At 36.7% G+C, this 14407-nt stretch overlaps 1 protein-coding gene across 1 annotated transcript in view; it reads right to left on the reverse strand.

Moving 5' to 3' along the window:
- Positions 1-7199: 7199 nt before the first annotated feature.
- Positions 7200-14407, reverse strand: part of sh3gl2a (SH3 domain containing GRB2 like 2a, endophilin A1) — a 43317-nt gene continuing 36109 nt past the window's right edge. The window contains 2 exon segments of the mRNA NM_201116.1: positions 7200-8024; positions 8126-8244. Coding sequence (NP_957410.1) covers positions 7828-8024; positions 8126-8244 — 316 coding nt within the window. The 3' untranslated portion in view covers positions 7200-7827.

Consider the following 14407-nt stretch of genomic DNA (forward strand, 5'->3'; position numbering starts at 1 on the left):
GCTTTCAAACGAACTATTGTTGGCGATGCGCATTCGTGACGCTCTAACAGTCATGTTAGCACACCTGAGCTTGTTGCAGTCTGACCTGTCTTACCGCCTCATTTGTCATCTCCAATCACAAGCTCTTTTGAGGGGAGCTGAAAGACAAGGAATTATCAGCCCTTGCCTGGTGATGAGAGCTCAGCCTGCTGCTCAAAAGAGAAAGTATGTGAGAACACCAGCAAGTTAAACATGTAAGAACACAGGCTAGCACACTCTGCCAATCCTCGGCATCGTCCAGAGACTGCATCAAATATTTCTGACATTTAGAAAAAGTCTTAATTGCAGTCATTAGAGATGCAATCTGATGACCTGTTTAACTCTTTGGAAGTTTTTTGAAGTGTCCAGAAGAGATTTTCCTGCGGGCACCTTGATATCAAAACGACATCAAAAATAATGCAAAAAGAAAAAAAAAGGCAAATCGGTTTGATGTCAAAATGCCTGATGTTTATTTGACTTACATTGATGACCTTTTGACCACCAAATAACAAAAGTATTATATAAGAAAATTAAATTACAAATTACAAATTTAAACTGAATTTTGTATCCCCACAATGCATGTAGAACTTCCTTGATGTCAAAACGACATCAAAAATGACGTAACATTGGCATCAGAAAACTCATAACTGACCTGTAATTGATTTTTTACGTGTGTTTTGACAAAAGGCTATTTTGCTATCAAGATAGGAAAAAAAAGTGCTATTTTGACATCAAGGTAGTCAATTAACATGAAACCAATTAGCATTTCTGACATGTTTGCTGATGTGTTTTAGACGCGGTAACACTTTATAGTAACTACACACTATAAATCATTTATTAAGCATTAGCAAATAGTGAATTCATTATCCATTAAGCATTAACTTTACATTAATAAACGTTAGTAAGCAGTTTATAACTGCAGCTACAAATGCTCTATTCTTGACTTATAACCACATTTATAATGTGCTTAATAATTGTATTTTCATACTTAGAAAATGATTTATTTTTCATTACTAAATTAAGTATTGCATTATTAACTAAACTGCTTCAGTTTCCCCCACAGTCCAAAGACATGCGCTATAGGTGAATTGGGTAGGCTAAATTGTTTGTAGTGTATGAATGTGAATGAGTGTATATGGATGTTTTCCAGAGATGGGTTGCAGCTGGAATGGCATCCGCTGCGTAAAACATATGCTCGATAAGTTGGCGGTTCATTCCACTGCTGTGACTCCAAATTACTAAAGGAACTAAGCCGAAAAGAAAATGAATGAATGAATGAATGAATGAATGAATGAATGAATGAATGAATGAATGAATGAATGAATGAACAGCTTATAACGAATAAGACTTCACTACAAAGTGTTACCAAAATAATTTATGGAATTATTATGGTGTTATAATATTATAATAGTATTAGGTTTTAAAGTGAAACTGCCTGAGGACATATAAAAAAAATAAATAAAAAAACTGCTTCCTTCCTTCCTCATGATAGACTAAGTAATGCACACTATAGGTCAGTAGTACTGCACTGACCATATCCATACAGCAAAACACAGAAACATGAAAGCTGAATATTTTTTTTCTGCAAACCATACAAGACCTAAATGTTTTGGCATTGATCATCCTGTCAGGGTTTATTTCGGGATAGTGATTGACTGTACATCATCCCTTAGACAAACAAACACACAGAGATACATTAGAGGCCGAATACACAACATAAAATTCAAGCAAATGTATAAATATGTACTTTCAGTCACAGTGTGTGCAACGCGCACTGTTAGTCTTCGGTGTGTTTGCCGACACGCAGTGAGTCTGGGAACAGGGTAAATGTTGACACTGTGGCGCGTGAGAGCGAGTGGGGTGGAGCAGAGCTTGGGTGGATGTGATATGCCTCGCTGACTGTAAGTACAGTTGTAGGATGAAGTGACACATCGCTGGCGTGCCAGTGTCTGGGCGGAACACAAACACGCAGGTTGAGGGGTAGAGAAGCATCGGCTCAAAGCTTTTGCTCACTGCTATTAATTTAGGAAAATCCAGGGGTTCCAAAAATGGAATCAAACCAAAAAGTTTTTGTTTATGGGTTCGTTCATTTTTTATGCATATGGGGGAACTTTTTTCTTGTTGAGATTAAAAAAAAATGCAAAATGTGATTCAAACTAAATACTGCTACTAAAACAAAAACTTTTGAACTAATAGACCACTGTATATTTTTTTTCTCTCCAATTTCTATTAAATGGAAAGAATACTTTTTAAACACATTTCTAAACATAATATTTTTTTTAATAACTAGTTTCTAATAGGCGACTCAGTGGCGCAGTGAGTAGCACGTTTGCCTCACAGCAAGAAGGTCGCTGGTTCGATTCTCGACTCAGTTGGTGTTTCTGTGTGGAGTTTGCATGTTCTCCCTGCGTTCGCGTGGGTTTTCTCCGGGTGCTCTGGTTTCCCCCAAAGACATTCGGTACAGGTGAATTGGGTAGGCTAAATTGTCCGTAGTGTGTGGATGTTTCCCAGAGATGGGTTGCGACTGGAAGGGCATCCGCAGCGTAAAAACTTGCTGGATAAGTTGGCGGTTCATTCCGCTGTGGCGACCCCAGATTAATAAAGGGACTAAGCCGACAAGAAAATGAATGAATGAATAATTTCTAATAACTGATTTGTTTTTTTGTATTTGTTTTATCTTTGCCATGATTACAGTATATACATAATATGTCATTAGATATTTTTCAAAAGACTAATCAGCTTAAAGTGTAATTGAAAGGCTTAACTATATGTTAATTGGTAGGTTTCGGGTAATTAGGCAAATCTAAAAGGATAGTTATTTTCTGTAGACAATCTAAAAAATATATATTGCTTAAGAATTGGTATTTTTTAAGTTATTGCTAATAACATTGGCCTTAAAATGGTTTTAAAAACTATTTGAAATGGCTTTTATTCTACCTAAAAAAAAACAAACAAGACTTTCTCCAGAAGAAAAAACAATACAGGAAATACTGTGAAAAAATTCCTTGCTTTGTTAAACACGTTTGGGAAACATTTGAAAAAGAAAAATAATTTTGACTTTAACTGTATGTTATATTTGCTGCGCACAAACAGAAAATGCATAGTTTAGTTTCAAACAGGAGAAGTGAAATGTTACAATTCAGACATGCTGAGATAGGTGAAATGTTTCCACAGGGGTAAAATGTAGCATTATAAAAGCTGAATTAAATATGCTCTAGTATCAACAACTGAACACTATTTGTGTGTGCTGGTTTCATGAGCCCTGGTTAGGTCAAACCCAAACATTTTTGTCATTTTAGTCTTTCTCTTCCAAGATCTATAGATCAGGGGTGGCCAAACTTAGTCATAGAGGTCTGTTGTCTTGAGAGTTTAGCTCTAACTTGCTAAAAATCTGCGAGAAAGTTTTTAGACCGTACCTCCAGGACTGAGTTTGGACACCCCTGATCTATGTAGACAACAACAATATAAAACAATTATATTTGCTTGGGGTTGGTGGTAAAATATTTCACTGATGAACTTAACAAAATCTGTTGTTATAACTGATAGAGTTTTGTAGCCAAGAATTTGCTTTTGTAGCTCATACATCATTGCTGCTATGGCTACTAGACAAGTAAAAGTGAGAACCCATGTAATTGTAATATTTATATCACTCTATAAATACAATTGTAGGACACATGGAAAAATACCCTGTTTACAATTTACAATTTATGGTTATCTGTTTGATTAAAACATTTTTTAAATATGTTAAAATATGTTTCCTCCAAAGCATGTTTATATTTGTTTTGTTTATTTATTTTTTTGGCTACACAATACTTTTTTTGTTTGTTTGTTTTAAGAAGAATTTGGAAGTCACAATTTTTAAACAATACTGAAGTTTAATCACAACAAATGAACACTTTCTCACCAAAAGTGCAGCTCTAAGTTACATTTTTTTATTTGAAAGAAATGTTATTAAAATTTGATAAAATAAAACAAATATGTACATTTGAAAAAAGTTATTCAATAACTAATAATACAGTACAAATCCAAATTTTACTAACATATTTAATACTGTTCAGATGTATTAACATTTTTATCTTTTGCAGTAGTGTGTCAGTAGGAAATATCAGTTTACATCATTTTGCTCTTGAATGCAACAATCCAGTGAGATTTTTGTTTGCAGAAAATGTCTGACAGCAGTCCAATAAATTGTTTAAAAATGCGATGCTTTTTCTTTTTTTTTTTTTTAAATGCATCCATTTATATAAATTAGTTTGTATTAACTAAATGAAATCAATATTTGGTGTAACCATCATTTGTGTTTAAATTGTTTTCCAGTCAGACTGGATGAGACGGACTCAGTGTGGAGCACTATTTGCTGTCAAACTCCCTCTGCAATCAAAAACCTCTCTGGATTATTACAATTAATAGAAAAAAAATTGGAAATGTAAAGTGATATTTCCTGCTGATACACTACACTAAAAGAGTTTGCACAGTACTGTGAATACGCACTATTACTTTATAATGTATTTATTTAATAATATTATATATTTTTTGTCTTAGCATGCTGAAATTTCGAAAAAGAAAGCTTGACGTGAAGCATACAGGAGATACTAAATTTGTTTTAGGAGATTAAACAAACATTTCACACTATCCATTAAGGACTGAACGATGTTTGTTTTAAAAGTATTGCCACTGTAATGTTCAAAAATGCCAATGTTTAAAAAACCTTTACCTTAATGGTTTATTTAAACTTGCACGCTTATTACAAATATTTTGATTATGTTTGGTCTGAACATAACTTTTGATTACTGGTAGTTAAATGACTTTTTTTTTCCTTCCAGTAAGAAACTCATCATTAATTCAAACTGCTCTTTCAGAATGAAATATAGCATTTCTTAGTAAGTACAATTACTTTTCAAGTGTCATTTTGATCTCTGATCTCTAGCTTTCAAACAAACTTTACTGATAATATTTAAAAATGATTAGATGTTTCCAAGGTCCAATTTGTATAATATTAGTTGTTTTGACTGATATGTACATATAGTTAAAGGCAAAATAATTAGCCTTGTGAAACATTTACCAAGTGATGTTTACAACAAGGAAATTTTCTTCTGGAAAAAAGCCGTATTTCTTTTAGTTGAGCTGGAATTAAAGCAATAATAACAACAACAACAACAATAATAAAAACCTTCACCTAATTACAGTTGAGCTTTTTAATAGCAAGCTGTATATTCGCTTGGTCATCATGGCAAAGACAAAATAAATTAGTTATTAGAAATTAGTTAATAAAACTGGGAAACAGCACCTGGGAAATAGTTTCATTCATTTTCTTTTCGGCTTAGTCCCTTTATTAATCTAGGGTCGCCACAGCAGAATGAACCGCCAACAAATGATGCCCTTAAAGCCACAACCCATCACTGGGTAATTTTGATGGGTTTCATGGGTAAATAAAAAACCTCCATACACTCATTCACACACTACGGTCAATTTTAGCATACTCAATTCACCTGTACCACATGTCTTTAGACTGTAGGGGAAGCCGGACCCAGCCAAGGCTCAAACCAAACCAAAAAATAAATTTTTTTTTTGTTTGTTTTATTTCGGATAGAATAAAAGCAGTTATTATTTAAAAAAAAAAACATTTTTGGGACAAAATTATTAGCCCCTTTAAGCTATTTTTTTTAACGATAATTTACAGGGCAAACCATCGTTATACAATAACTTGCCTAATTACCCTAACCTGCCTAGTTAACCTAATTAGCCTAGTTAAACATTTAACATTTAGCTGTATAGAAGTGTCTTGAAAAATATGAAGTAAAATGTTATTTACTGTCATCATGGCAAAGATAAAATAAATCAGTTTTTAGAAAGAAGTTTTTAAAACTATTAAGCTTAGAAATGTGCTGAAACAATCTTCCCTCCATTAAATAGAAATTGGGGAAAAAAATAAACAGGGGCACTAATAATTCTGACTTCAACTGTGTGTGTGTGTGTGTGTATATAATATATATATATATATATATATATATATATATATATATATATATATATATATATATATATATATATATATATACATACATATATAAATATAAATATATTGTATACAATATAAAACGGGTCCAAATGTATAATATTATACCCACACATAAACTGTGCCTGATATGCACAGATATTTCAGCTTCACACAGAATATTCAGTTTGTGTTGTGGCAGCATCCCCTACTGGTTATGAAACAAAATACACACACTCCACATGCATCATTCAACGGTTGTATTTATTGTAGTTGCACATTTTTTTTTTCGTTCTCAGCACAAGCTTCATTCAGATGAGCCACTGAAAAATTCATGCTAAAGAGGAGTTGATATGTAGCGCTTCACGAATAAACACTCCCCCAGCACGTTTCACTCCAGTGCCTGATTTCTATCTAATGATAAATCTTTAACACTGATCCAAAAATAACACATGGTACTATAGTTATATGACTATACACAAACAGGAAATAAAACGCAAGAATGTCTGTACAGACCTCATTGAGGAGAATGACACAATTCAGAAAAGATTGGAATGTCCTGTCAATACAATCTATGCTTATATATATATATAAAGGAAAATTTAATAATACATTAAACCTTTTTAAGAATGTATATTGATCTGTATGTGAATTTTTAGACCATATTACATCATTATATTTATATATCATTTACAATCGGAAATTTATTCATATTTAACAAGGGGATGATGTGTGTAACTCTTGCAATGCTGAAATACTTTCTCTTATTTGTTGATCTGACTGTAAACACTATTGGCTCAATGGCATATGGTGGAGTGTGGAAAATGGTCGTCATTTCTTTTACATTTGTATTTATTTGCGCAAAAATTACACACTTCATTACTAAAGCAAGAAAAGAAAAACATAAAATAAATATAAGCACAGTTTCATGGGTTCAGAAATCACCACACTCAGGCATTATTATATTCATATATATGTACACACGCATACAATGTTTCATAAAATGGTTCTTGGGTTGTGTTTAGGTGACCAGCTTAACATCTATGGAATGTGATATGGAAAGCTGAAAAAGGCCCATGCTATTTATAGGCCATACAGAATCTTACGTGACTGAAAATACACTGTAACACAACAAATAAATGAGTCACAGAACTTTCCTCATCTTTGTTTTTTTTTTTTTTTTTTTCTTTGTTGATAAATATTTATCTATTTAAATAGTCAAATCTAACACCACTTAAAGGCTAAAACCAGTTGCAGGACATTAAACGAACAGTGGAACATTTCACTCTATGACCATTAAAGGTGTGAACGGATATTGGTTGTGTAGTTATTGCAATTTCAAAGTAATGAAGAAAGGAAACAACTCTCAATGTTTGTCTGCCATCATCATTCACTTATACATTACGCTAGATAATACCAAAATAAATGAGAGACATTTTATTTTACACATTTTCTTTTTTCAAACGGTGTGATAAAGAGACCAATCATGATTTGCTGTTGCGAATAGGAACAGGCAAAAAAGAATAAAACACACACAACGTCTGAACATACAGGAGGCATAGCAGCAGGCAATGCAGAGGTCTGATCAACCTCAAAAAAGAGAAGATAAAATACATTGAATAAATTAATAATACAACAAAATAGTGGCATTCCCAGTCAGGAACAGTATTTTGTGAAAGGGCACTCATAACTGCTTATTTTCTATGCGCAAATAACCATAACAGAGCATTTTGTGCTGTTTGTTTTGGTGACTTTTGCTCTCGTTGAAGAACTGGTTTGATTGGTCAGGTCACGGTTAGGTGCATGCAGGAAACTTAATGAGGCAAAGCTACCAGGATATCCACGTAGTTGACGGGGAAGAAGCCAGATTGCCCGTTCACCATTCCTTCATACCAGTTGTCGTCAATCTTGCTGGTTAGGGTGATGATGTCACCTTCCTTGAAGCCAAGCTCACCCTCATTTTCTGGGTCAAAATCATAAAGTGCCCGACAGCAAGGCTGGTCCATTGGAGCTGAAACAAACGAGATACATTCTTTAGCATAAACACACACACACACACACAAAAAAAACCCTCAGGTTTATAAATTCAAATTATTAATAGTATTACTTTACCTGGTGACCGAGAAGGACCACTGTGGCCAATACTCCCATTGTGATTCTCACTGAAATCCAAAGAGGTGCGAGGTTTGGGCACATACTCTCTTTTTGGCTTACAAGATGCCTCTCTTATTCTGTGAAAAGAAGAGAAGGAGAAGTTCTCATAATTTAGTGAAACACATTTAATTATTTATTTAATAATATTATAATTCTAGAATTGGGAGAACATTTTAAAACAATTTAAACATTTGCATGAAAAATATTTTTTGTATCATTGTAAATTCAATAAATCAAAATACATTTTGTGTCTGTCCCTACATTTTGGCTAACTCTGTTACATCGTTTATAAAAAGGCAGAACAATCTGTAAAGCACTGATAAAGAAAGCATGTGACTTGCTCCAAGTGATTTCAATTACTCTGGCAGGAAACGCTTGAAGGCACTAAGGCACAACATTTTTTTTTCTGTCATCAATTACAAAATGAAATACAAAATGTAATAGACCAATAGTAGATTAACTATTTGTCAAGTCTGTTGTGAAATTTCAGTCAGTTGTCCATTCACCTTTTGAACAAAAACAAAAATGATGACAACACATGAAATAATAGATTAGACATAATGCAATGTCTGGTTGGAGGTTTGAATCGTGAACTAAAGCACAAAATGGTGGAAAATGTCAACTTTGTTTTTGTTAAACTATGTTAGTGGATTACATCATTTAACAAGTTAAACAGTGATTAGTAACTGAATCAAAATTTCTTGCATTTAAGAATTTTGGATTAATAAAAGGATTTAGTTAACTTTAATATATACAGTTGAAGTCAGAATTATTAGCCCCCCTGAATTATTAGACCCCTGTTTATTTTTTTCCCCAATTTCTGTTTAATGGAGAGAAATGTTTTCCAACACATTTCTAAACATAATAGTTATAATTACTCATTTTCTAATAACTGATTTATTTTATATTTGCCATGATGACAGTAAATAATATTTTACTAGATATTTTTCAAGACACTTCTGTACAGCTTAAAGTGACATTTTAAGACTTAACTAGGTTAATTAGGTTAACTAGGAAGGTTAGGGTAATTATTTAAGGTTATTGTATAACGATGGTTTGTTCTGTAGACTATGGACTACCAAGTCACTAGCTGCATTACTATCAATCTGATTGAATTATTACTGATTACGGATGAGAAGCCAGCCGTGATCCATCATATCACCTGCTCCTCTCAAAATTAGTTTATAAAACTTAAAAAAAAAAAAACATTAAAACAAATATTTTAGGATAATGATATCTGAGAACTTCTCAGAACTCTACATGGTGTATAAACAGATTTCTGTAAGTTTAAAGCAATGTGTTTGATACTTGCACTATTTGTCTTAGGTAAAATCACTGTGCATTGAGTAGGGATGTAACGGTATTGTAAATACCGTCATACCGCAATATTATTTTTTTTCAATATTACCGAAGTCGCATGACTCGGTAAAACTATAGGTCTTCTGAGAAAATTTGCTCAGGCGAATGAAGCGAACGGGAGGTAGCGAAAACTACAATTGCCATCAGCCCATGCTTGACCATCATCCCTTGCGGTCTGTTGTCGCTACAGATCCAGTAATGCGGAAATGGAGTGTGCTGCTAGAAGCGGGGATGAAAAGAGCTGGAAAACTCTAAAGCAGGTCGCACACCAGAAGCGGCGCTCGGCGGCGCGCCGCGCAGTGCCACGCAGCGCCATGTATTTTAGAATTCTAAACATAGGTTTCTATCAGGATACACACACCGGCGCCGCAAGTCGGCGGCGCCCGGCGACGGCTCAGGACGCAGTTCATTTTTCAGCCGCGCCACAGAGCGCCATCTGATTAGATTCATGTTAAATATCATTCGAATGAGCGCGTCTGGTGTGTGATACTTATAAACTGTCATGTACATCTGAAAACGGAAGCGGGGCTGCAGACATTCGCCTCTCTGATTGGGGCTTTTCCTGAATATTAAGTAGCCTAACACGCACAGTTCAGTCCTGCATTATCTCCGTGTAAGTTCACACTTCGCAAGTTTGATCAAGGCTGCAGTCTCTTCGTCTCAGTTTGATATGGAAAAGCAGATTATACCGAGGACACGGGTAAATCTTCAAAGGGAACAGTGTACTTTATAACTTCATTCACATCACCCTGGCTTCGTTGTTTCACTTTCTCAACAATAAAATGTAAACATGATTTAAGGAACTGCCTATTTTCATTTTAATATTAGCAACTTAGACAGCAGACATGTTGAGGCGTCGTGCTGCATAAGATGAGCGTCATCTTCACTGTGTGCATATTTATAACAAAACGGAGCCGATAACAACACTTCCTCCTTTCAATTTCAGTGAAAATACGAAACACAGCCTCTCTTTTGCTGAGTATCAGTTTTAAGAATCGATAATGGCCATTTTAAAAGTATAACATACAATAAGTTTATACATTATAGGAAATAAAGGCAAGTGATCAGTCAATATACAGAATGGACGAGCTTCCATTAATCATTAACTTATCTTTGCGCTCAGCCAAAACACGTTACCTGAGAACAAGTAATAGATTCCAATGCCCAAAGTCAGGGAATATGTCGTTAGATAAAGACAACAAGATGAATGAAATATCACGTTTAATAAATATAGTGAGATTAGATCCAGCGGGAGATGCTTGATGAGAAGTCCGACTAGCAGAGCTCTCATCTGGGTAGATGGGCTGAGTGTGGTTAAATGTTGAATGTGATGAGTTTTCAACAATACTAAATTGAAACTTTATTTTTTTACATGGTTTAATAATTTTTTGTTTTTAAAATTGAAGTTCCTGTTTCAAAGCTTACAGATAGATGGCTAATTTGTATGTCATTGACACTTTTGGCACTTTTTTGGAGTATTTTCACAAGTTTTGTTTTTTCCTGTAAATGATTCAATAAATACCGTACCGTGACATTCATACCGAGGTATTACCGTACCGTGAAATTCTGATACCGTTACATCCCTAGCATTGAGACAATCCCATTTTCTTTTTCTTCCATGTGTTCAAAATATTAAAAACATTCTTTCATTGACTGTGATTCATTGTGACTACTTTCATTTTAATTTAGGAATTTATAAAGAAAATAATAATAATTAAACTAAAAAGTAACTTGCATTACATTTTCAAAGTATTAACTCAAATATTATCACTTTTTATTTTGTTACTTTACTCGTTACTTAGAAAAGTAATATTATAATGTAACTCACATGACCCCAACACTGGTTTTAAATGGTCTGAGCTTTGGGTAAATTTCACTAGGAATATCTTCATTTGAGTGTTAAAGGTAATATTTCCATTTTACTGTAAGCGCTTTCATATTTATTTTGTAAATGTCACTAAAATACATAAAAAAATTACTGATTAAAGCTAAATGCAAAGTAAGATTTTGGGTATTTTACAGTCAAATCATTCCCTGTTGCTATACAATAGGAACTACTTTTAACTTCACTCAACATTCTCAAAATGTGACACTGATGTGATGCAACACAGCCGCAAGAGTCAAGTGCAGGCGGGGTAAAAAAAACTCCTCCCGTGTCATACAAAAATGCCAGGATTCTCAGATTTTCTCAGCAAAAGAGGTTGATGTGTGATTGATAATTCCGTTACCCAATGTTAAAAAAATACATTTGATTACATTTTCCAAAGTGACTTCGAGATTTTATAAAACAAAGATAAAGGTGAATGTTAGAGCATTAGCAGTCAGTTGCTGAATATATAATTTATGAGATAAGCTGCTTGAACTAAATGAAGCAAGGTGAGGGCATCATTCCCTCTGGGTTTTCAGACAAAGATTAGGGATAGTCTTAGACTATACTGCTTGTTTTAGAGGTCTAAACTGAAAATAATGCAGACCAGTAATATGTTTTGGAGTCATATTCATGAAAGTTGCTTACATAGACTTATTTAAAAGTCTGTAAAACTAAACCATTGCTGTTTGTAGAGCTGCTTTATTGTTAAATTGCATCTTGGTATTGAGCTAAAAAGAAGAAAAATCAACTGCAGCAAAGTAACAACACTTTCCCCTTCGAATGGGGAACTTCAATGCTATGTGGAAACTTCCACTATGAAGTTTTTGTCAGAAACCAATCATCTGAAAGAGTAAAAAAAAAAATAAATAAATAAAAAATCAGGCCAATGAAATGCCAGTTGGCGGCGTCAGCCTGCACAGCTGGCGTTAATGACAATCAGTCATAATATAAAGACGCGGCTAGTGCAATGCTGGACATCCTTTTTTTGCTTTCAGAGCATTTCACAAGCTTCTGAGAGAGTCTTTGAGGTTATCTCCATCCTGTGTCTACAGGAGAGATCGAGAAGCAGCTCCTCCCGGTCCAGAGCGTGTATACGCAGTGGCAGACAGTCGAGCTGGGTTTCTCTCCCTTGCCTGGCGTTCTTTGGGTCCGGTCCTCCAAGAGTGGTTTGTGTATAGGAAAAAAGCTTTTCTAAAAGAGCAGCACGGTTTTGCAGCACGTCTTTTTCAAGACATCGCTCCGACCGTGCGTTTCTGGATGCGGTGGTTTCCTATCCCCGGATGATGGGCAAAGCATAGCGTTTCATGTCTGGGGGTCCAGCATGTTAATGTAGTGCTCGCGGGCAGTGCATGCCGTCACTGTGATGTCATGTATGTTGCACAGTTAAGATCTTGCAAAAGAGAGGCCCACCCCAGTTTCCCCCCACACTGCGGTTGGCAGATCTGAGGATTACAGTGGGAGTAAATTCGCCTCCTTCAGGCTGCAGACCTCTCGCTCCTCCACGCGCTCCATCCAAGCTTCAGGTGAAGAGAAGTGCCCTGTCTTCAGATGGTCGCTCTCTCACTTGATGACACTGAGGATCATATGTCCATCGCTGCATCTGAGGATGGGCTGTCATTGTCTGATGAGGATGCGAACCCGCTCGCTCCCTCCCTCCGGGTTGGAGAGCACAGCGTTGGTATCTAAAAAGCAGATATGATGGCCATGCTTTCCCAAGCTGCTTAGGCCGTTGGCCTGGTGATGGTTTATCTTCCAGCCCTGCGGCCGGACCGACTAGATGGGTGTTATGTGGAGGATATAAGGAGGAAAGACCTTCAAAGCTTTCCGTCCCTTTCTTCCCGGAAATGCACAGTAAGCTCACGCAGTTTTGAGGGCACTTTTTTTCTGGCCGATCTGCATGCGCTTCCATCCTCACCATCCCTGGAGGGTGGGTTGTCAATATCTGATGAGGATTTGAGTCCGCTTCTCCTTCCGGGTTGATGAGCGCGGTGTCAAATCTAGATGCAGACTTTGTAGCCGTGCTTCCCCAGGCTGTTTCGGCTGTGGCTTTGGAGATGGTTTATTCCCCAGCCCCGCGGCCAGACCGACTAGAGGGGTGTGGAAACCCTTCTTCCGGGATGCACACAGTAGGCTTACACAATGTGCTGCGTGCGCCTTCACCCTCACCTTGCACACTATTGCCACCTACCAGTGCAACCAAGCGCAGGCGCTGGCCCAGCTGCGCGAGGATGGTTGCGACCCAGGACAGGGGATGAGTGCCGCACCCTGGGAAGGACGATGGTCACATTAATGGCCAGGAACGCCACCTCAGGCTAAACCTGGTGATGTGTGTGATGTTGACAAAGTTTGCTCTCTTAACTCACCCATATCCCAGGCTGGCCTGTTTGGTGACACCGTCGGGGATCTCGACCAGGAATTCACACCGGTGAAGGAGCAGTCAGAAGCGATGGGTATATAATCTATCGGCGGGATCGTAAGACTACTCCCTCCCACCGAGCCATCCACATCCACTGCTTTTCGCTGAGGGCGCTCGCCTATAGCTTTTTTCTCAACCACCCCGCCTATGCCTCAGGCCAAGCGGCTCGCAGGCAACCAGCCCCCCAGCCCCAAGTTTGGTAAATGAACCGCGAAGCATCCCTGAGACAGGCCATCTGGAGAGGAGGGAATTTGCTCTTTCCCCGCTGGAGGGCGGGGCTCTTCACTTAACGGACAAAAAATAAAATAAAAAAAAGCCATCAAATCCTCAAAGAAAAAGCATTTTTCCCCTTCCATGGATGTAACAGCCCGAACACTGCCAGTCTGGGACTTATGCAGGATCGGTGCATTTTGCCAATGGCTCACAGAGGGCGAGAGAACGGTCTCCTTTCTCTCCCTCTTTCAACCCCTCCATCCGGAATTTGAGTGCGAGACGAGAGCAAGTCTCTCTCTATCCCATGGGACCCCTGTGCTAGGCGAGCCCACCCACTCCACGCTGCCTCACCGTGGACCAGCCCATTGCAATGGCTCATCTG

Source organism: Danio rerio, chromosome 1 (assembly GCF_049306965.1).
Source record: "Danio rerio strain Tuebingen ecotype United States chromosome 1, GRCz12tu, whole genome shotgun sequence".
Taxonomy (NCBI): Eukaryota; Metazoa; Chordata; class Actinopteri; order Cypriniformes; family Danionidae; genus Danio; species Danio rerio.